Source organism: Cynocephalus volans, chromosome 8 (genome assembly GCF_027409185.1).
Source record: "Cynocephalus volans isolate mCynVol1 chromosome 8, mCynVol1.pri, whole genome shotgun sequence".
NCBI classification, from domain to species: domain Eukaryota; kingdom Metazoa; phylum Chordata; class Mammalia; order Dermoptera; family Cynocephalidae; genus Cynocephalus; species Cynocephalus volans.
Window position 1 is genome coordinate 8,614,205 of NC_084467.1, and position 21,865 is coordinate 8,636,069.

Genomic DNA, 21,865 nt, shown 5'->3' on the forward strand with positions numbered 1-21,865 from the left:
GTCTCATAATACAAACTTTCTTTAATTTTCTTTTGGCAACTGGCTGGTTGGTACAGGGATCTGAACCGTTGACCTTGGTGTTAAAAACACCTCATAATATAAGCTTTAAAAGTGAAAAACTATGGAGACCCAAACCCAAGTTTGTAAATTTAAAAATACGTCTTTATCTATATACACATGGTAAAAAGTCTGTAAGGAAATATACCGAAATTTGAAAGACCATCTCTGTGTGGTAGGATTACGGATGATTAAATTGTTCTCTTTGAGTTTTTATTTTCTACATTTCCTACAATGAACATGTTACTACTTTGATAATCAGGAAAAAACAAAGTTTTTTTCAAAAAAGGGAGAGAAAGGAACAAAGAGAACAAGTCTTCCAGGAGCCACGGTGGGCTCGAAGGCTCCTTATCAGTCCCCTTCCCAATCGTCCTGCTGCCTTTTTGCGTTACCTGAAGGCACGCAAAGCAAGTCAGACGGCCCGCAGTGCCCTCGGCAGATGGAGTCAGAAGAGCGTCAAGGAGGTTCTTCTGCGTCCTTCCTCAGGGGTGGTTCTGGATTTCTCTGGAAATCACCGTAACCTCCGAGGGCACACTTACCTCTGCCCACAGACAGCTGAGGTGGCAATCTGAACAGGATGGGATCTGTCCTCCCCTGCCAGAGCTGCATGGCAGCAAAAGAAAAGCCAGGAACCAGCTTTCTTCCCATAAGAATTGTTTTTAATGGTTTAAAAATGAATCTGTACAAAACCAGCACCACTATGTGGTACCTGCAGTCCACTGGGGGTCCCAAAGGTCTCTTTCACCACTATCTCTTTGGCCAACTGTGCCTGAAGCCTCTGCAGAGACAGTAGGAAAACAAGAGTTACTTCTCCCATTTTGGATGGATGTTTGTTCTCAGCTGGTTGATAAAATGTTGCAAACCTTAACAACACAGAATGAGGGAGAATGGTGTGTTCAGGGGTCCACCCCAGCGCAGAAGCCAAGCATGTGGGCTGGGGCCTGCCCCCTGACCTTGGGGTCTGTTTTAAGTATTAGGATTTCCTGCTTTTCACTAAAATAGCCCACGTTTGTATACTGATTTTTTTTTCTCATTCCTAAGAAACAGGCTTGCCTAGAAAAATGTCACCCCTATTTGCTCTGAGGTGAGGCCAGGAACCTGTATGGTGATAGGAGAGAGGTAAGAATGACGGGAATGTGAGTCCTAAGGCGCAGGGCTATGATGTGTGACATGGTGCAACTCACTTCCCCAGAGACAGAGAGGGCCCTGGTGTGAGTGGCTCTGAGTCTCCTGGCTGAAGGCGTCTGCACGCTTGCATGCTATGCTGCTGTTCCCTGGCACAGTCCCCAGCATGCCGGGGCTTTCTAACCAGGCTCCCTGACCACGCTGGCCATTGACCACATACCTGTCTGATTTTCCAGTTGGAAAGGACATGCTTTTGTTTCCCACTGACTGCTTAAGTTTTTTGGCTGCAATGCATTTCTGAAAAGATAAGAAACCACTTAAACTGGGTGACAACCTTGAGTGTAAGACACACAGGACAACACTCCTGAGCTCAGACAGCCAATCAAAGACTCCACACCAAGGTGTGTCTGGTTTTCTTGCCACTGGACATTTCTGTGTGTTTCTGAAGGGAAAACCATTAGGGTGAGCTGCAAAAGGAGCAGGAAGCTCCGCACAGGCCTTGCCGCCTGCAGCCACATGCAGCTCTGGCAGAACCAAGACCCATGCAGGCCAGTGCAGGCTAGGGAGGCTCCAGAGAAAGTGCTTTTGGCCGTCGGCTACAATTCCTATGGCAGCAACACAAGAGTAACACTCTTTAAAACCCACACTAGCTTTTATAGCCCCTTCTTTTAAAATTGCTGGAATAGCTGATATGAGTATTGTCTGCACTTGGGAATAAACAAGATGAGGGAAAAGATATGCAGAAGAACAGAATTTCCAGGTAGACCCATCCTCTTCACAAAGGTCAAAATTAGCACAAGCATGCGAAAATCCTCCACCGTGTTTCTTACCTTGCCAGACTGGGCCTGTTTATTTGGATCAAATTGTGAGGAAGGTTTGGATTTGCTGTTTCCTGAAAGGTAATAGATGAGAGAGGCCAGTGATCAGGTAACTGAGTGAATCCACATAACCTGCTTACAGCGGGGCAGGGACACAAGATTTAGGAAGTGTCGACTGTCAGTTTGTGAGCCCCTTTACAATGAGGAACTTATAGCTGCTGTAAATTAACATGTTATGTTCCCAGGAGCTGCAGGCAGCCTAGAAACCAGGCCCAATTCTCACAATCTAGTCTCAGGATGTTAGTTAGGGGCAGCTGGCTAAAGCACCAGCCACTTTGATATCAAGGAAATCCATTCTAATCGCTGTGTGCCAGAGGATGCCACTGTCAGTAACACGGGCTCTAGGGCGACATTCCTGCCTAAAGGACCACTGTGTGGACTGTCCTGTTGCTTTCTCTACCAAATGGGTGTGCTGCTCAGAGGCTGCTGTAGAGTCAGGAACACCACTTATAGCCCCTTCAAAGTAGATGGACTCTCACAGGCTAAGGAGCACAAGCTTCATCTCATGGGCTTCAGGTTTGTTCAACAAGCAAAACCTTTACCTTGCACATGCACACGTGTGTGCGTGTATGAGAGGGCACAAGAGAGCAAGAGTGAGCGAGCGAGCAAGCGAGAATGTTTCTGGGCACAGGTGCCTGAGGAAGGCTGGAGCCACTGGCTGCAGTGTAGGACATCCTGCTAAACCTCCACAGTGGCCACTGTGTGAGTTTGCTCCTGTGGGAGGGGGATGGTGGGCATCTGTCCATGTCACTGTGGCTTCTCAGGACTGCTCTAAGAATTCCTGGCTAGTGCCATGTCTCAGGCAAGGCTTACTCTGTGCCTATATCATGCTTTCTTTACTATACAGCTTCCTTCCACCTAACCCAGCCTTTATGGGGGCCACAGTCCTCTCCTCACCAGCAAAAGCCTTGAAGTCTGACTGGCTATAGTCATAAGGGGTAAAATCTTTTTCAGGTGGATCTGCGTGGATCTTTGGCTTCTTGGAAATTTTGAGTCGTTTCTTCTCTTGTTTCTGTTCTGTGGTCCTCAGGTCACTTGTTGTCCGCTCTCTCTTCTTAGCGGCGTTTTCTAGCTGTAGATTGAGGAACAGGGGAAGGAAGCTCGGAGGTGCGGGAGGGAGGAGATGACCCTTCCTGCCTCCAGCATGAGCTGGGAACTCAGCAGCTTCTGTGCTACAAGGTCAGGGTGGGGCACGCAACTGTGGCTGCGAGTCTCCCCAGGCAGGAATTTAAGGACAATCCCGCTCAGCCAGCGCCAGCTGGAACAAGTTCCGAACTGGACAATAACCTCAGGCCATTTAAGGCAGGCAGGGGTTATGAATTCCAGAGTGCTTTGGGGGTGGTAGAGAAGGGTACATTTCCTAGGGCAGAGTGGGACATGCAATGGGCTTCAACACTGCAACCTCCATACCTTGCTGCCTCCTGCAGGGAGTGGTCTGGCACATTTACCATGACCACAGCAGAAGACACCATCTGAGAGGAGTTACAAGCTTTTGTGGGGAAAGGAGGCAGGCACTAACTGACAAGCCAAAGTAAACTGGAAAGAAGAAAGCACTTATCTGAAGCACAGGGTAAGCCCCCCTAGGACATTCAAGGAAAATACTAATCACCACAAGGGACGTCCAGTTTCTCAAAAGAACAGAGAAGTCACCACGTACCGCAGCCTGTTGTCGTACAGAGACAGCCTGTTCAGCTGTGGTTTTATATTCTTCCTTCACCTGTTCCTGGGCAGCTGCGACAGAGAGAAGTGCCGATGGAGCTGCAGAGCCCCATGGCCACCCTCATCCTCCCGTGGCGAGGCCTGTCCCCAGGGCATGTCACAGCTGACCCCCCCCCCCCACCTCTCCTACTTCTATAGGACGGAGGCCTTGGGTGCACGCCTGGGTCCTCTTCTCACCTTCCCCTGTACTCTCCATCTGACACTCCCCACCCTGCCTGCTCCCCTCCCATAAACCCAACCAAATAGCCAACGGCCTGTATGACATCTCTCTAAGGATATTTAATTAGACCGTAACCATCAATGTTAAGGACCAGAACCAAGACCTCTTCCCTCTCAAACTGCCTTCTTCAGTCGTCTTCTTCTTTTGATGGTGACTCCATCTTACTAGTCACTCAGGACAAAAACCTTCCTGTATCCACGGCTCCTTCCTTTCTCTCACATGCCACATCCAAGTCATCCTCTAATGCTGTCAGCTTTACCACAGGACCTATCCGGGTCTGACAACCTCTCACCAGCTCCTCTGCTACCATATTGATCCAAACCACTGTCCCATCCCACCTGGGTTACTGTCATGTCTCCTAACTCGGCTCTCGCCCTTCCCTCTATCAGCCACTCTCAGCACAGCAGCCAGAGTGATCTCTGGAAAACGCACACCAGTTCACATCCCTCCTCTGCTCAGACTCCCTGGGGCTTCCCAAATCACCTGCAGTAAAAGCCAAAGTCCTTCCTACGGGCCCTTCCTCGCTCTCCTTCTTCGTCTCCTACCTCTCTTCTTCCCCTACTCTCCTCTGCTCAGCCACAGGGGCCTCCTTGCTACTCCTTGAGCATGCCCAGCAAACCACCACCCCAGGCTTTGGACTCGCACTGCCAGGCATCTCAACACTCTTCCCCTCGACCGCTGCAGGTCTCTGCTCAAGGTCATGTTATTAGCCTGCTCTCTCTAACCCCCACCCCCAAGCACTCCCCAGCCGTTTCTCTGCACATCTGACAGAACACACGTCTGTGGGCTGACTGCCTACCACCCCTCAGCAGAAGGCGCCTGTGTTGTTCACTGCTGTGGCCGGCACTTTACTGGATGACTGAATTAACAGGCTGACGTGGAAGGGCTGTTCTTTAACAAACATGCTGAGTCCACAAGGAAGTAAATGCTACCTGTTTGCTCAGCCACCTTCTTTTTGGCAGTGTCTTTAGATTCTTGTTGTACCTGCACCTGGCTTACCAGCTTCCAACGGTTGCTGATCTATAACGAGAACAAACATAAACTCCAAAACTCAGCCACCCAGGAATGCCTTACTTTTTAAATGAGGTGATGTAGGGCATGCTAACCCAATAACTACACACATTCTAAGTCATAAATTCCAAATTTGAGGTCACAAAAAATAAAATCTCATACTGGCTTTACTTATAAAATCCTTATTGAGGAGGACAAGGCACAACTGTATGCCAGGCATGGGCTTTCACAACCATCGTCCCATCCAATCCCTTCCGTGCCTAGGACAAAGGTACTGTCACCGCCTTCCCTCTAGAGATGAGGAAACAGGCTTAGGGAGACTAAATAACCTGTCAGAGGGACATGGTCAGTAAACGGCAGAGCTGGACTCAGGCAAGGCTTCTGCACGACTACTGTGTTCCTTATGACACCACACTTACCTGAGGCATTAGACACACCTAGGTGACACTGAACACAAGCACAGTAAGGGATGTTCAATGTGCCACAGCCAATGGGGGAAAAGAGGAGAGAAGGCAAAAATTCCACCTGAATCCCCATCCCTAACAATGGTAGGCCACCCTCAGCACCAGGCTGGGAGGCTTATCAGGGTTCCGCCTAACGAAAGAGTGATGCTGACGGGCAAGGGACCAGCCACCCCATCAGCAGAGCACATACTCCCTGCAGGGAGGAAGGAGGCTTTTAACAGACAGTTAATACGCTGGCTCCAAGGAACATCTCATGGGGCTTCAGGGGAGGTGTGTTCTTATTCAAATACTGTTAAAAACAAACCAAACAATATACGACAGTATTTTAAAATATAAGGTATCACTTCTAAGGGCCCTAAAGTGAAATACATTTGTAAAAATGCATCATGCTGTACATTTAACATTTGGGTACTTTACTGCATATAAATTAAACCTCAGTTCAAAAATAAAATATGAAGAACTGTTTCTTAAAAGGTTTCCAAATGCTTTTGAGAATCTGATTGAAGTTTTGGCCTCTCTCCCCAGAAAACAACGCATAGATACAAAGGGCTTTTGTGTTCACTTTCAGAGGGTATGCAGATGATCTGAAGCTCATCCATAGATAAGCTTGTCTAACACGGACACCCAATTCAAGTAATTAAAAAGTCTCCTTTCCTTAGAAAGTCACTCTTAAAAAAAAAGTGACGAATCCACTTACTTCATAGATTTTTGATGATGGATCAAACTTCGCTGCCTGTGAGATGTGAGCACGGTGTTCCAGTGAAGGCAGAAACTAGAGAAGGGAGATGGGCAAGTAAGCGTGGCAGGAAATGCAAAAGGGACCCACAGGTCAGAGGCACTCAGAGGACGGTGTGGCTGGTGTCATCCCAGAAGGCCTGAGTCTCAACCTGGACACGAGGGACAACTGACACACACTGTGTTCAGAGGCCTCCTCTCACCAAACTTGCTCTTTTTCCAGGTAAAAGCCATGTTTAGCTACAGAAATCTCTACACGTTCTGCCAGCCCTGAGCATACACAACTATTACTTACCATCCTAAATGGGTTTTCAAAGGACTCCATTATGTTCTGGGCTTTTTTTTGTGCAACTGTTAATGGACCTTTTCCATTTTCTTCAGCACTGGGTTCCTGTAGGGATAGACAAAAATATCACTTATAACCATGATCATTTTGTCACATCAAGATGCAAGCAAGGGAATAATAATAATAGTGACGATAAAAATAATGGCTAATTTTTCTTAAACTCCCCTTTGTATAAAGCAATGTGCCATAACAGCACACAGTAGGGTTTCAATATTTGTTGAACAATAAATTCTCACTGTGTCCTTACAATCTCTGAGTTACACGGTATTATTCTCACCATCTTACAAAGGAGAAAGTTGAGGCTTGGGGAGGTTATTAAAGTCTTCCAGAGCCTCATAGCTAATAGGGGCAGAACAGGGACTTAAACCCCAGTCTGTATGGCTCTAGAGTTCAAGGTCTTAACTGACATCTGAAATTCAGTATTAAAAACCTTTAAAGAGAATCCATGACATTAGGTAACAGAAGTTCATAAAGTATGTGCTATCCTTTTGCTTAATTTATAGTTATAGTCCCTTGCAACACACAGTCTAGGGAGACTACAGCCACCTTTAGGTTAAAGGCAGCACTTCCGCACCAGTGCAGCTTAAATGTTATACTAGCACTTTCAGCTGCTGAATCACCTTCATGACTCATACTAACTCTGTGGCCAACTGAAGCTCTAAGACTTTCTTCTCATGAATTGCTAAAGCAACACCTAACCTAAATTTATGTAATTAAGTTAAAAAAGAAAGTTAAATCCAAAGGAGGGCATTTTTTTTTTTTTTTTGTCTTTTTCATGACCAGCACTCAGCCAGTAAGTGCACCAGCCATTCCTATATAGGATCCGAACCTGCGGCGGGAGCGTCGCTGTGCTCCCAGCGCCCACTGGCTCGGCCCAAAGGAGTGCATTTTGCAGGTGACATTTCACCTTTTGGACTTTTGTCTGACATTCTGGCGATATGGAATGGTTGTGAAGTTCACTCCCGTAGCCTACTGTACCTCCCAGTATTTTTATCACTTGAACATTTGTTTAGCTCAATACCTCTCTTTGTCTAAGAGAGACAGTGCTCTTCTCTTTGTTTTTTCTTATTATGAATTACTATGATTAGAATTATTATGGTTTTTCCTTTCTACCACACTTGTTGTTTGTGGTATTCTGAGTTTCAGCTGTGCATTTTCCTTTCATCTTTGGTTATTTCAGTATTCATTCATGCTGACCAGCAAATGCATTCTGGCCTTTCTTTTGCAAGGAACCTGGATTCCACCCCCCCTCCAAAAAAAAAAACCTGAAGGAAATTTTCTCTTCCCACTGGGGTCTGACCCACCCTCTTGGTGGGGCCTGGAGAACTTCCTTAAATAATCCACGTTTAAAAGCACCTTGAGCTAGAATTTCAGTGGTGACACCCCAAGGGGTGGGTAGTATTAGTCCAATCAGCTGGGTATTTGAGGCTGAGAGATCAGGGTTCCTCACTGGAACATCTTTCTCGAGCAAGTGGGCAAACCTGATCTACAGCCCGAGCTGGGGGTTCCTGATTCCCACTCATTCTCAGGCCTGCTGGGGAGACCGCACTCTCACGATTTCCGCCCGTTGTCCTGGTGGAATTCTAATCACTGGCAAAAAAGAGAAGCCCAAGTGGTAACAGACAGGAAGGCTCTGTCACAGCCCAACTCATGTTCCTGGAACACAGCCTGGCCCAGGCTAGCCACACTGGGTCTCCAGAATGGACAGTCACTAACAGCCATGACTGCTGCAGCCTCTTGCAGGGATAGGAAACAAGGTTCTGCCCACTCACTAGTACCTGCTTCTTGCTTTCTCTAACAAGCCACAGTGTAGAAAAATGGCTTTCAAAATTTTCTCTCCTTCACCAAAAGCACATACGGATGGTGCTGTGGTCGGTCAGGAAGCTACACACAGCACACTCTGCAGTTGATCAGAACATGCTCACTCCACCCCTGCTGGGTGTCACAACCGTCCCTTCACTGTGGCTGTATGTGGAAACTCCTGCTTCTGTGTCATTTAGCCTATGCCCTCCTCCCTGCGAGGCACTGGTAACTATCAGGATGTTGACCTTTCCTGGAGGATTTCTTTGCACACAGAGCTCACAAGAGAATCCTCCACCCGCCTCCCACAGAAACACAGGCCACCTCCTCTAGACAGCAAATGCCACCTTGCTTGTCGGTCTCTACATATCCCCCCACTGCTGCTGGGTTTTGCTTTTGGTGTTAGTCCCAAGTGTATGCAACCCTCTAGGCAGACAGCCCATTTGGTAAACCCAGTAAATCCCCATGAGTCTACGTCACCTCACTGAGGTTTCCGTGTTACTCACATTAAATAATTTGATGGCAGCAGTAGCAATGAGACATCTGGAATCTAGTGAGGACCCTTCTTTTTGGTCAGGGAAGAGGCTCGCCTGTTTCTGAACTGGCATGGATCCTAGAGGTACAGAAGTCAGTAAGGTCAAAGCCTACCGGATTTTATACAAGGCATCTGTCTCAGCCTCTTCAGGATAGTTCAGAGGACCCTCTACATTACCACTGGTTGGGACGACTGGATAGGTGTCTGGAGGGGTGTGAGAGTAGTCGTGAGGTCCAAAGAGAATATTTTCCAATCTCTGCATCAAAAACAAACCAGCAGGCTGGCATGTAAAACTTGCAAGCAAGTCAGCAGGTTCTGCTGGCGGTGTCAGCACTAGCCTCTGTCAGGTTTACTTGCACTTTTATTTTATTTATTTATGTTATTTTAATTCTTATTTGTCTTTGACCGAGGTCTTCCCCTACAGGACAGACAACAGACAGGACATTCTACCTCAGGATTGGGCAGTGGTCCGCTCTTCTTTACTCCAGCTGCGACTTCAGACTAAGAAGTAAAAACAAAGGGAATCTGAGGAAAGTTGCCTGAACTCAAAACATTTCCCCCACCCCCACCCAGCACAGACAGTGCTCCACTAGACTGTTTCTCAAGAGCCCAGAGATGTTCTTTCATTCCTTCATCCCTTCTAGTGCCTGGCACTGTAATTATTTGGTGTTCAATAATTATCTGTGGAATGAAAGAATAAAGCTCTTTATCAGGACGAGGCATAATGTGAAGGATTCTGAAGAGCTTGAAAAAGCTTCTTCTTTAGTAACCAGGGTTTCTCTCTTTACTCAGACAAACTGTAGAGACAGAAATTTTCACATAAAAATTACAAATGTGTTTATCCTCAGATTCTCTTCTTTTTCATCTCAAGGGAGCTGATTTTAAGTCCTTCTGGATCAATAATCTTTCAAAAAATTACAAACATAATTTACCATATACTGCTATTACTACTGAGTGAATACATGTAAAATTGTCCCAAGAAAACACAAATCAAAATGTGCTTGTATACCTATATAAGGGCACACGTACACACATGTGCCAGTGTGCTTGTACCTGTGAGTTACATGTATGCTCACATAGATCTATGTGTCTGTATTTTCAGGCTGGCATCCAGCTTTCTTTTACATTTGTCTAAACTTTAACATCTCCTTCCCCAAATCAGCTCTATCTGAATTCCTGTTTCTATCCGTGGTTCTCATATTTTCCCAGTTACTCGGACTTTAAATTTGGAGTGAGTTGTCTTTGACCCCACCTCCATTATCCCCAAATCACATCTCTACAGTACTCAGTGCTCAAGAAAACCTGGCAGTCATTTCATCATCGGTGATGAAGACCCGTTGATCTTTTCTTCTGATGCTTCCTGGGGGCTGGCTGGTTAGCTCAGTTGGTTAGAGCCTGGTGCTGATAGCACCAAGGTCCAGGGTTTAATACTTATACCAACCAGCCACCAGAAAAAAAGAAAAGTAATGTTTCTTGGACCCATCCTGTCCTTTCTGTGACCACCACACTCAGTCAGGATGATACCATGTCACATCTGCACAACTGTCCGGCTTCCAAAATGAGCTCCCTGTGCTGCAACCCCCACTCCATTTCATTCTGCCAGACTAATTGTCTTAGAACAACTGGCCCAGTCACTAGATATTACTTGCTGTGGGATTATCAAAGATAAGGTCATAAAATAAAAAGGATGAGTTTTGGCTCTCAACTATCACAAAGATAAAAGAAGCTAAATCCAAGAAAACATTAATTAAGCCTTATTATTTCCTTAGGGTTGTTCAGCATGGAGACCGGCTTACGTATATAAGAGATCATGGGAGCAAGATGCTAGCAGAAAGAACAGGCCTGCTGGGTTGGGGCCCTTTAGCAGAAAAGCTTCTTACCTTGAGCAGGGGCATCTCTCGAGCCTGCTGGATTAAAAGATGCATTTCATTGATCTGCTGCCGTACGAGAGGTGGGACTGGGTTGCAACAAGCTATGATGCCCTGAGGTTCCCTGAAGACAAGAACATACTCGTCACTTAGAAGTAGTCCGAAGGGGCTTCCAGACAAGAATAACGACTGGGCAAAGCCAGGATGTCACCACTATGCTGAAGACTAAGGGAACTTGTTCATGTTGGGGCAGCCCAGGTCAACCATGTCTACTTGTGCTCTTTGCTGAACCAAGTTTTAAGTCAATTCCTCTTAAAGCCTGACTTCTACAAATAGGGAGAGCTGGAGGTAAGTACCACAGAACTACTGATTCTCAATTCTGCAATGGGGGTGAACAGACAGTGAATTATAATTCTTGCTTATAATTCAATTAATGTCATGAAATGTTTAAAACCATGAGACAACTCAATTTGGAAGAAAGTATCAGAGAAGAGAATCGGAGACATTTCCTTCCCTGCAAGTGAATGCTGTAGGCTCAGAGACTTACAGTAAACTCACTACAAAGGCATAAGCTTTGAATCAGGTTCCAGTTCAGAAATTTTAGTTCTTAAATGGCAACCTGAGGGCTGAAATTCTGGATTCCTTGGACTTGCTACCTTCCAAGCTTAGAGCACTAATCTTCTCTGAGTAAACAGCCTTGGGTAATAACAGTCAGGAAATTTGAATTTGAAGGACATGACATCTACTGAGAAAGTCAGAACATATTAATCAGCTCTCAGACTCACTTAGGCAGCTCTTCGGCTATCTTTAGCATCATATGGTTTGGCAGTACATATCTGGAACAGAACACACACAAAGGGATCACATTAAATTCAGCCAGCAAGTTTCATTAAATGCTATTAACTCAAGGGAAAACAACTAATTTTCATGGCAAAAGGAAAAAAAAGTCCTACTTAGTCTAGAAACACATATTAAAAGAATCTCTAATTCCTTACCCATAACTTTCATCTTCCCTGCGAGCTGTCTTATCCCTCCAGGCAAACAGCAGCTGAAACGCTGCCAGCTGCTGCGTGTTGAGATGCTTCTTTTGCTTCCTATACAGTTCAAGGTAGGACTCGTCCGTAAAGATAGGTTTGATGAATTTCTTCAAAATGGTAGAGAATATTCAAGATCAATGGGAATCAAAATTGTGCCCTGGGATCTCCAAAACATTTGACTTTTTTCACAAATGTAAAGAGCAAACACAAGAACTAGAACCTACCTGTACCAGCTAGCTGCCAAAAAAAAAAAAGAACTAGAACCTAAACAGAAACAGAGAGCTGGAGAGTGTTGGGGTTTGTGATTGTGCCAAAATTGTACCTTGAGGCAGATGTCCCTGCTCCGCTGCCACACCACCTGCAGCTGAATGGGCTGATCATTGCCTCGCTCCCACAGCTCCAGCCTCATCTTATCATAGATGTAAAGCAGGTAATGGGTGTCATCTCGGGCATAGCTGAGCATTTCCTCAGGCAGAGGGCTAGAATTGCAACGGACAACATTGTTTCACGGATTGTCTCCAAGGACAACAATTCAGTTGTTTCCTCTGGGTGCCATGACTTACTTGTACCCTTCTGATATCAAAGATTCTTTCACAGCCAATACTAGTTATAACAACATTTCCTGCATTTTAACATGACAAACCATTATTTTATCAGCTGGCTAGAAAGGGAGGCAAGTAATGATGTGGTTAAAAATAAGGGCACTATAGTCTTGAGTTCGAATCTTAGCTCCAGTTGTCTGTCCTTAGACAAGTTCCTTAATCTCTCTGAGCTTACTTGCCTCACCTATAAAATGGGAACAAGGTACTTCATAGGCTGTTGTGAGGATTACACAGGACAACATTCCTGGAGCACTTAGGACTCAATAACAGGGAGGGGTTTACAGACTTTATCAATTTTTATCTTATATCTGGACTTTATCAGTCCAAATGAACCTTACTTTTATATTTGGAAATTCTGGCATGTGGAACTGGAGAAAAGCTCTTTAGTGTCTTCATATGACATCTGCAACCTCGGGGAGGTAGTGAGCCATCTGAAAATGATCAGGCAGAGCAAGGCTTCCAGGAGTGTGGCAAATTCTGTTACAACCTTACACTATGGTAAAACCAACTGTGTGTCTCCCTTAAAGTTCTCTCACACCTGTGGGAGATCATCTCACACACATATAAAACATCCCTACCAGGGAGTTCAAGCTTCAAACAAGAGACTGGCACGGGCAAATACTGACATGGCACCTCTTTTCAACCACTATTTCCATGAAGCATGAACAGAACAAAATCAGCCCAAAATAAACTCTACATCATCCTAAAAGTTCCTATTACTTTTATGCTGATGAAAACACCTGGATAAAAGCCCGACGCCTTTCATCTCAAGACTAGAAGAGTGGTTCAGCCTAAACGCAGGTTTCCATGTTGGAGAGGTTAATGAACAAACACACTTTTTTCCACAGTCATATTTCCTCAAGACCAAACTGACCGTATTCTCCAATCAGCCAGCTGATACTGCTTGTTTGATTCCACATTGCAGTAGAGTTTCAGCAGATGGTCGAGTGAGTGCCTGCCCAGGTTAAGAAGGCGTGCTGCCTGGTGGGTATCAAACATGTTTACTACATACAACCCAAAGTCCTTCTGTAGCCATTCAATGTCTGAGTCAGCACCATGGAAGACCTGAAAACAAAACCAAAGTCAGGCAGGACACTGGTATAAGCCTGCTCGTGCTCTGAAATGAACTCTGCCTCTAGGTTATTAGAACACTGGAATTAGAAGCCAGTATGGAGATTAAGATGTGTACAGTTTTAAATGCTGCTTTTAATTTCGGTCGCACCTTCTTCTATTCTCCTAATTGCATACTCTTGAGGTCTAAAATGTAATCAGCCAATGATATAAGAAAGCAGCTTTATTAGCTTCAAGCGTAGTCATTAAGTTCCAAACAGTCCTGATGGTTTGGCCTCACTGCCTCAGGGATTAAAATGATTTAATATTTTTCTGGGTGGCAATAAGCTAAGTCTTAGCTGTTCTAACAGGTTTAGAAACCAAAGCAGTTTAATATATGGTACCCTATTGCAGGAAATGACATGTTTCTCTCAACTTTATTGGGTCTACTTTGAAATAATGAAATAGTACACTGAAAAGTATGTAAATTTTGCACTCACATGCAAGACCTAAAAAAGCTGGCTTACCTTAACGATAGCTGGGTCTGTGAGGCTCTCATTGAGAATGTACATGTCACTTCGAAGCTCGAGGGTGTCAATTATGAAGTCTTCTGTCCGAGTGGAAATTTGCATCAGGCAGGTCAGTCCTAAAAAGCTCCTGTAAGAGTGGTGCTAAAACACATAGAGGAGAAAATAGAAAAAAAAATTTTTTATTAGACTTTCCTTTAATGATTTTGAAAAATCCACCAAAAGAGCCAGCCCATGGCTCACTTTGGGAGAGTGTGATGCTGATAACACCAAGGCCACAGGTTCAGATCCCATATAGGGATGGCCAGTTAGCTCACTTAGGAGAGCATGGTGCTGACAACACCAAGTCAAGGGTTAAGATCCCCTTACGGTGATCTTTAAAAAAAAAAAAAAAAAAAAAAAAAATCCACCATAGAGCAAAAGTTATATAATTAATTTTTCACCAAGAACAGATTAAAATTAGTATTAATTTTACACTTCTAGAGAAGGAGAACTCACAGAAAATGTAAAAATTTCATTCAAGTTCATTTACAAGATACCTCTAAGTCTACAGCAAATTCTTGACAATTCAAGAGCTTTTCGTTGAGTTCCACAAGTTCATCCAGGGAGGATACAAAATGGCAGGGTGTTTCTTCTACAGGTCTGTATAACTGGATCAGAGAGTAGTTATAAAAAAAGAGGAATATTAAAAATCATTTCCCACCAATGTGCAAAATGAATTATGAGATCAAGAAATGACCCAAAATTGCAAACTTCTGCTTTAAAGATATTTAAGGAAGGTCAGAATTACATAAACTAATCTGCTTATTTGGTTTCTCTGCAGCTACTCAGACATTACTCTTAAACTCAGGCTGGGTACCAACCTGGGGCTGTGGCTTTTGAAGCACTGAATCTGGTGGAGTAAAGTGATCTAGTTCATATTGATAAGGATGTGCAAACCTGAATAAATAAACAAAAAGAGAAATCCTTTTGATTAGTTCCATGATTCAAAGGAAAAACAACTGTTCTAATGACAAAACAAATGACAAAAGACCACTGTGAGAATATCTTTCCATCTCAGTTGGATAGAGTGCAGCTTTGTAATAGCAAGGTCAAGGGTTCTTTTGGTTCCTTATACCACCGCTGGCCACCCCCAAAAACAAACGAACAAAAAACAACAACAAAAAAGAAAAAAATCTTCCTTTTATAAAGAGCATCATTATTTCAATGATAATTCAAGTGCATCAAATAAATCAAGTGATACTTGTTCACCCTTAACCATGACAATTAAAAGTCTTTTCATTTCTTTAGAGTGCTGGAGACCCAAGAAGCTTTATAAAGATTTGAGTACTTATATGCAAAACACTGTGTGGTTGGTGATGCAGATGACACAAAAATGAGAAATATATACTTCCTTGTGGTTTGGAATACCAAACCTGTAAAGTTAGAGAGGATGGGGCAAACATTTCTGTTGGCCATGAGCTAAATGTTCTATTTTTTCTGTTCCTATATCATATATTTGCATAAAAATCCTAAGCCTGTGGTGATTTCTTGGAGGGCAGGACCAGCTTTTGTTACCTTAGCTTGTGGCCCCCACAGTGCAGAGCTGGAGCTGAGTGCTCAAACAGATTCTGTTTGTATGTGAGAAAAAGGCCAATACTGACAAAATTTTTATCACCTTTTTCATTATACTGAAAACAAAGTCCATTTGTCTATTTTAAGTTTTTTTTAAAATTTATTTTATCATTGCACAATGTAAACAGTTTTTGTGGCCCTTTACAAATTTCTTCCTAACTGCCACCCACCCCCCACCCTATTCCCACTTCTGGAAGCCTCAGTTCTGTTTTCTCCTTTTGAAAGTTCAAGGAATTATTGTGATTGTTGTATCTTCTTTCTTTCTTTCTCTCTCTCTCTCTCTTTCTTTCTGTCTTTCTCTCTCTCTCTTTTTTCTTTCTTTCTTTCTTTCTTTTTCAGCTCACTTATAACTAAAGACATGCAGTATTTCTCTGTGTCTGGCTTATTTCACTCAACGTAATTTTCTCTAAGTTCATCAATGTTACTGTTAATGGCAGAATTTCATTCCTTTTTATGACAGACTAGTATTCCATTGTATATACATACTACATTTTCCTTATCAAGTCCTCTGTCAATTGACATTTAGGTGGGTTCCAGCTCTTAGCTACTGTAAATAGAGCTGCAATAAACATGGGATTGCAGGGATCCCTTCGACATGATGATTTCCATTCCTCTGGGTGTACAACCAGCAGTGGGATTGCTGGATCATATGGCAGTACGTGAAATTTTTCTAAGATGCTTATACTTCCGGTGAAAAATGCCTTTTCCTTACCGAATTCATTAGTAAGTCTTACGTTACCATTTGAGTTCTCACCTAATAAAAAAGGCAGGGAAGAATCATGGGTTCAGATCCCTGTACTGGCCAGCTACCAAAAAAAAGGGGGGGGGGGCAGGGCGGTAAAGAGAAAAGAATTTTAAGAAAATGAGGGTGTACAGTTCTAGCTCTGTGGGAAGTCAGCAACTCTCATTTTGTCCTTACATCTATAAAATGGGGATGAGAGTAACCGCTACCTCTTGGGATTGTGGTGAGGATCACAAGAGACGATGCTGCAGGCTCTCTGTGAACACAAACAGCAAGTTTTATCACTAAGACCCATGTTAGGATAAGGAGAAAATCACCCGCTCTTCATATTGTTTTCTTTTTTCTTTCTTTTTTTTTTTTTTTGGTGGCTGTCTGGTATGGGGATCTGAATCCTTGACCCTGGTGTTATCAACAGTGTGCTCTAACCAACTGAGCTAATCAGCCAGCCCCTCTTTGTTTTCATGTACAAATTTTACAAAAAGTGAAACAGTGAAAATGTGGCAAAAAGGTAAGTACTCACAGTAGAAAGCTCAGATACAGGCAAACACTTACATGTCCTGCTCAACCTGCTGGGTTCTCTGCTGATGGATAAAATCTGCCAGGGCAGGGGGGACATCTAGGTCCTCAGGACGATCTTGTGGGCGTTCCCGCCTTTCTTTAGAGAGACCTGGAGACCCAACAAGTGACAAAAACACCATCATAAAAGAGATAAAAACGTTTTCAGTCTTTTAGGTTTTTTTTTTTTTTTGGTTTTCTTTTTTAGTTATGGAGGGATTAACTGGCATCCTTTGAAGAAAGGAAGGTTGTAGAGACCTTTATCCCCTTACTGGTTTTTGTATCAGACTGAAAGGAAGACTTAAAACCCAGGCAGAGTTCACACTCCTTACCCTGAGAGAGGGGTTTCTGAGAATTGGGCTTGATGAAGATTTTAGGAAGAAATGGTGTGTTGGAATTGTCAATCTTCTCTCGAAACTTGAGCTGAGGTCGGATGATGTTTTTTGCGTGGAGCAGTCGGAAAGTTTCAGCTTTTGCTTTTTTGCCATATTCTCCTGCCTATCATCAACACATACAAATACTTCATAACACAGCAACTTGATGAGTCAGAAAAGTAAATTCTAATGTACGTCTTCCAAGGAGACAAGTACATTTAAGAGCCATTCATTTGAGGATGTTTGTGTATGTGAGACTGGGGGTACAAAGTGGAGAAGAGGGTGTTAAGTAAGTTGGGCATGTTTATGAGAACATGTTAAGGTAGGCAGTGGCCAGTTGTGTATCCAATAAATTAGAACAGAAATCAAATCAGAATGTGCAAAAGCCTTATTATAAAGCTGACATTAGGAGTTCTAGTTAACCTAAAAAGAAGCCCTTACCTTACGGTTCCAGCTGGACACTATTGTTTTGGGGACCTGCAATCCTGCTGGGAGAACAGGCTGTTGATTCTTATTCACACCTGATGCTTCATCCAGTAAAATACCCTAAGAGTAGACGAGGTATTAATTTAGTATCTTCCTTTCGAGGTTAACAGAGTTAACTACCTAAGAAATATATTTAGAGAATTACGTGTAAGAGAATATACACATATAACAGAAGATCAATGTAGACATCAAAACATCATGTTGCACATGACATATATGTACAATTTTTATTTGTCAATTAAAAAAAAAGGAGTGGATCAATGCATGAAGGGTGATTAGGGAGTCACACGAAGTAATTAAAGCATTATTTGCTCAGGGACAGTCTATGGCAGTAATCAACCACTCTCAACCTTGACTGATTCTCTTTTGGCCCTGAATTGGGCTGAAAATTCAAATATGATTTAACAGTCTGATGTGGCCACTAAAACAATTAAAATGATCCTAGACTGCACACATTAAATAAAGAAGTACAATATTTAGAATGTAAATGAAGACAGTACTGATCTATTTTGCACTGTCAAATGTGGAACATCAGTTTAGGCACCACTAACAGAAGCACACACAGGTGACAAATGGTATTAATGGTATGACTTCAAATCATAAAATATGAGAAACCACTGAAAGATTGGTGGGCATTTAGACCAGGGAAGAGATGACTTCCTGGGACAGGACAGCACGATTTAAATTTCTCCAGGACTGTTACATGGTTGAAGGCTATGGATCTCTGTGTATTTCTGTAAATAATGTTTTGCTACAGAATTAGGCATAAATAGATAGTAAGCTAGAAAGAATAATACACATCTTGTTCCAACCCTGTGAGTCAGGGTGTTTAGCAGATTTTGAGTGACAGTAAAAATAGACTAAATTCTGGTTGGACTGATACAAAGGCCTCTTCTCTTACAATAGAAATAGGATTTGCAAATCTGAAAGGTAAATTCATAATAAGGCACTTTAAAAACAGGCTTCCATGGGGCAATGATATTTTGAAGACAACTGTAGTTATTTTTGAGAAAAAAGATGCCAATTATCAGAAGGTAATGTTATTACTGGTAAGAAATGCTAATCTTATTTCCTCTTCATTTTCTTTTTTTTTGTTTGTTTTTGTTTTTGATGGCTGGCTGGTACAGGGATTGGACTCTGGACTTGATGTTATCAGCACCACACTCTAACCAACTGAGCAAACTGGCCAGCACCTCCTTTTTATTTTCTAAGGTACATGGGTTTCTCTTTATCTTTTTTTTTTTTTTCCTATATAGGGATAACTGGTAAGGGGATCTTAACCCTTGGCTTGGTGTTGTCAGCACCACGCTCAGCCAGTGAACTAACCGGCCATCTCTATATAAGATCCGAACCCACGGCCTTGGTGTTATCAGCACCACACTCTCCTGAGTGAGCCATGGGCCGGCCCAAGCTTCTCTTTACCTTTTAACAATATAAAAGGCCTTCATTTGTTAATTATCTTAACAGTATGGTGAAACACTCACCACTCTCTCCAGAATAACATCATTGGTATCAACTAGTAAATCAAACTTGTCCTCCAACTCGGTCACTTTATTTCGATCCTTAATGTTGCTGCGACACCCATGGTACTGCATTACCCTACTCATGCTAAGGAAAGGAAAATCAAGGTGAGTTTGTATACTTTTATTTCATTTGTCTACAATCTGTGAGAATGCTCAAATGGCTTGGCTCAGACAGTTCCCAATACTTTTTTTTTTTTTAAAGATGACCGGTAAGGGGATCTCAACCCTTGGCTTGGTGTTGTCAGCACCACACTCAGCCAGTGAGCGAACCAGCCATCCCTATACAGGATCTGAACCCATGGCCTTGGTGTTATTAGCACCGCATTCTCCTGAGTGAGCCACGGGCCGGCACAATTCCCAATACTTTTTGATCAAACTAATAAAACTTGCACCCTTACAACAACCTTTAAAAACACTGCTGGTTGCGTGCCTTGATCTCACTAAGACTCACTTTCCTCATATGCTAAATGAAGGGAGAAATTACCTTGAAGTTTCCTTTAAATTTTACAAAATATACTACATCCATTATTTTAATGTAGCAAATCTAAAAGAGCTATCTAATTGTTATGCGATAGTTAAAGATGGGTGGCCTATAGGTGCAAAAGTTAGTACCTTTTTTTAAAGTTAAACTAAAAATTTACCAAGTAAATATTTCCCTAATCAAAACCCATTGCCTCATTTTCACATTTATAGCCCTTTATAGCACAAAAAAATTATGATTAAGGAAAAACAAATTAAAGAAAAAAATATCTACCTTTTTATTTTCATTTCTTTCATTAACCACAAGAAAACAATATATAATACTCACCACTGAAGCAACCTGTCTCCTTGTGTTTCACAAAATGCCTGGAAACCAGGAAAACTTCGATAAAAATCATACTCATCACCAAACTGTGGTAGGCCTCCAGATGCCTTAGTGACTGCCACCACTGATGCAAGAGCAAACTGTCAAGAACCAGAAAAGAAAGCATGGATCCCCATTCATTTGGCACAGCATTTTTTTGATCTGCTGTATGCAGCAGATTGTGCTAGATGCTTAAGATGACTAGTCTTCATTTATCCAACATTCATTTAGTGCTGACTCTACTCGAATCCTATTCTAGGCCCTGAGGATATAACGGTGAACATGAAACCAGGTTTGGAGCTTTCACTCTTGGGAGAGTGGGGAGAGAGAGAACAAATACATACATATTATGACTAATATTCAAAAGGCCTGGGATTTAATCTTGGCTCCACTACCTATTAACTGTGATCTTAGGCAAGTTAGGTCATTTATTTGGACCACAGTTTCCTCCTCTGAAAAATGGGCATAATAAAAAGTGCCTACTCCACAGAGTTTTGGGGGGATTAAATAAACTAATAAAATTTCTTGAGACAGTGCCTGGTACGTAAGTGCTATTGTTATTATTACTCAAGTTCAGATCCATAAACTTTCTACAGGAACTTATTTTGTGTTTTCATCTCGATGTGCATCTAAAAACAGTACAAGCATATTCTGGATCCTTTGAATGACTACTGTCCATGACTAGACTTGTTTTTATGGTTCCATTAGTGCCAAGTAGTTCTTTACCTTAGTTGTTGTTAGGTAATGAGAAAAAAAACCTGAAGTAGCTGTCAGATAAACGATGGCTGATCATATGCAGGCCAAATGACATCATTGTGAGTTGTGTGAATAAACGTTTCCCAGAGAAAAAAAATGAGAAAGGTGGTGGGAAACTGAGTCCTGGTGGGGTATATGGTAGCTTGTAAGCATGAACGCCACACAATCAGGACCACAGCTGCTCCTCCAGGAACTATTCAGAGCCAAATAAATGAATTAATGACAGCATTTGCTAATGGTAAATTAGACATAACATGAATGTAGTTTTCGAGAAACTGCAGTGCTAATTTTTAAATTATTTTAGTTTCATGGCTTTGTAAGAGCTGTGCACCACCCTTAAATCTGGTTTGATGTCTGTTCACATTTAAGCTGCGTTATACAAATAATTTAGATGAACTCTCTGTGTTCCTTCGAGGAGGTATTGATAAATGTGCTACGGAGTTTAGAGGAGGGGGACAAGTGACATTTATTAGCCCAGGGTTTGGGATTACGTAGGACTGGACCTCAGGGAGGGCAGGAGGTGGGGCAGGTGTGGGAAGCGCCAAGCAGCCGAGCCCCTCCGGGGACTTGTCCGGGTGGTTCAGGCAGGGGCGGGGGCGACGTCGCGAGGGCTGGGGACGTCTGGGTGACAAGGAAGCCGTTCCCAAGACGCGGAAACGACACTCCACACTCGGGGCTGCGTGGGCTTCAAGCGGGAAGCGGGTCATCACTCACTGTCCGCGTCTGAGGCCACATCCGGCAGGCCGCGGTGACAGGCTGTGCAGCGGCCCTTCGGCTCCTGCCCGGCCCCGGACGCACGCGAACTTACCTTCACGAAACTGTCTGCGTCCGGGAAGCCCGGCAGCACCATCTCCCCGTCGGACCTGGTTGCGCTGCTCGCCGTGTGGGTCTTGGGCTCTCGGGGACTGGGAGGCGCCATCTTTCCGGCCCGCACCGTTCCTCTCGCGAGAGTTCACGCCGGAAGCGGCGTGTGCGCACCACGCATGTGCAAAGGCCG

The 21,865-nt window shown here is 43.4% G+C and overlaps 1 protein-coding gene across 1 annotated transcript; it reads right to left on the reverse strand.

The window, feature by feature from the left end:
* Positions 1-709: 709 nt before the first annotated feature.
* On the reverse strand, positions 710-21,803 carry EXOSC10 (exosome component 10). The gene is made up of 25 exons (XM_063104313.1): positions 21,677-21,803; positions 20,077-20,213; positions 19,230-19,353; positions 17,701-17,805; positions 17,218-17,383; positions 16,883-16,997; positions 14,838-14,913; positions 14,514-14,624; positions 13,975-14,118; positions 13,272-13,462; positions 12,118-12,274; positions 11,754-11,902; positions 11,544-11,594; positions 10,771-10,882; positions 9,341-9,391; positions 9,068-9,146; positions 8,862-8,968; positions 6,505-6,600; positions 6,172-6,246; positions 4,932-5,019; positions 3,718-3,791; positions 2,958-3,132; positions 2,013-2,074; positions 1,403-1,479; positions 710-835 (listed from the first exon to the last, which is right to left on the reverse strand). The coding sequence occupies exons 1-25, from the start codon at positions 21,785-21,787 to the stop codon at positions 805-807; spliced, it is 2,664 nt and encodes an 887-aa protein (XP_062960383.1). The 5' UTR covers positions 21,788-21,803; the 3' UTR covers positions 710-804.
* Positions 21,804-21,865: the final 62 nt, after the last annotated feature.

Bases quoted from the DNA above. Each gene is read 5' to 3' on its own strand.
- EXOSC10 (XM_063104313.1), bottom strand. From the start codon at position 21,787: ATGGCGCCTCCCAGTCCCCGAGAGCCCAAGACCCACACGGCGAGCAGC. The intron at 12,275-13,271 runs GTCAGTTTGGTC...TTGCAATTCTAG, and splicing joins CTGGCTGATTGGAGAATACG to CCCTCTGCCTGAGGAAATGC. The intron at 1,480-2,012 runs GTAAGAAACACG...TTATCTTTTCAG, and splicing joins AACAGGCCCAGTCTGGCAAG to AAATGCATTGCAGCCAAAAA.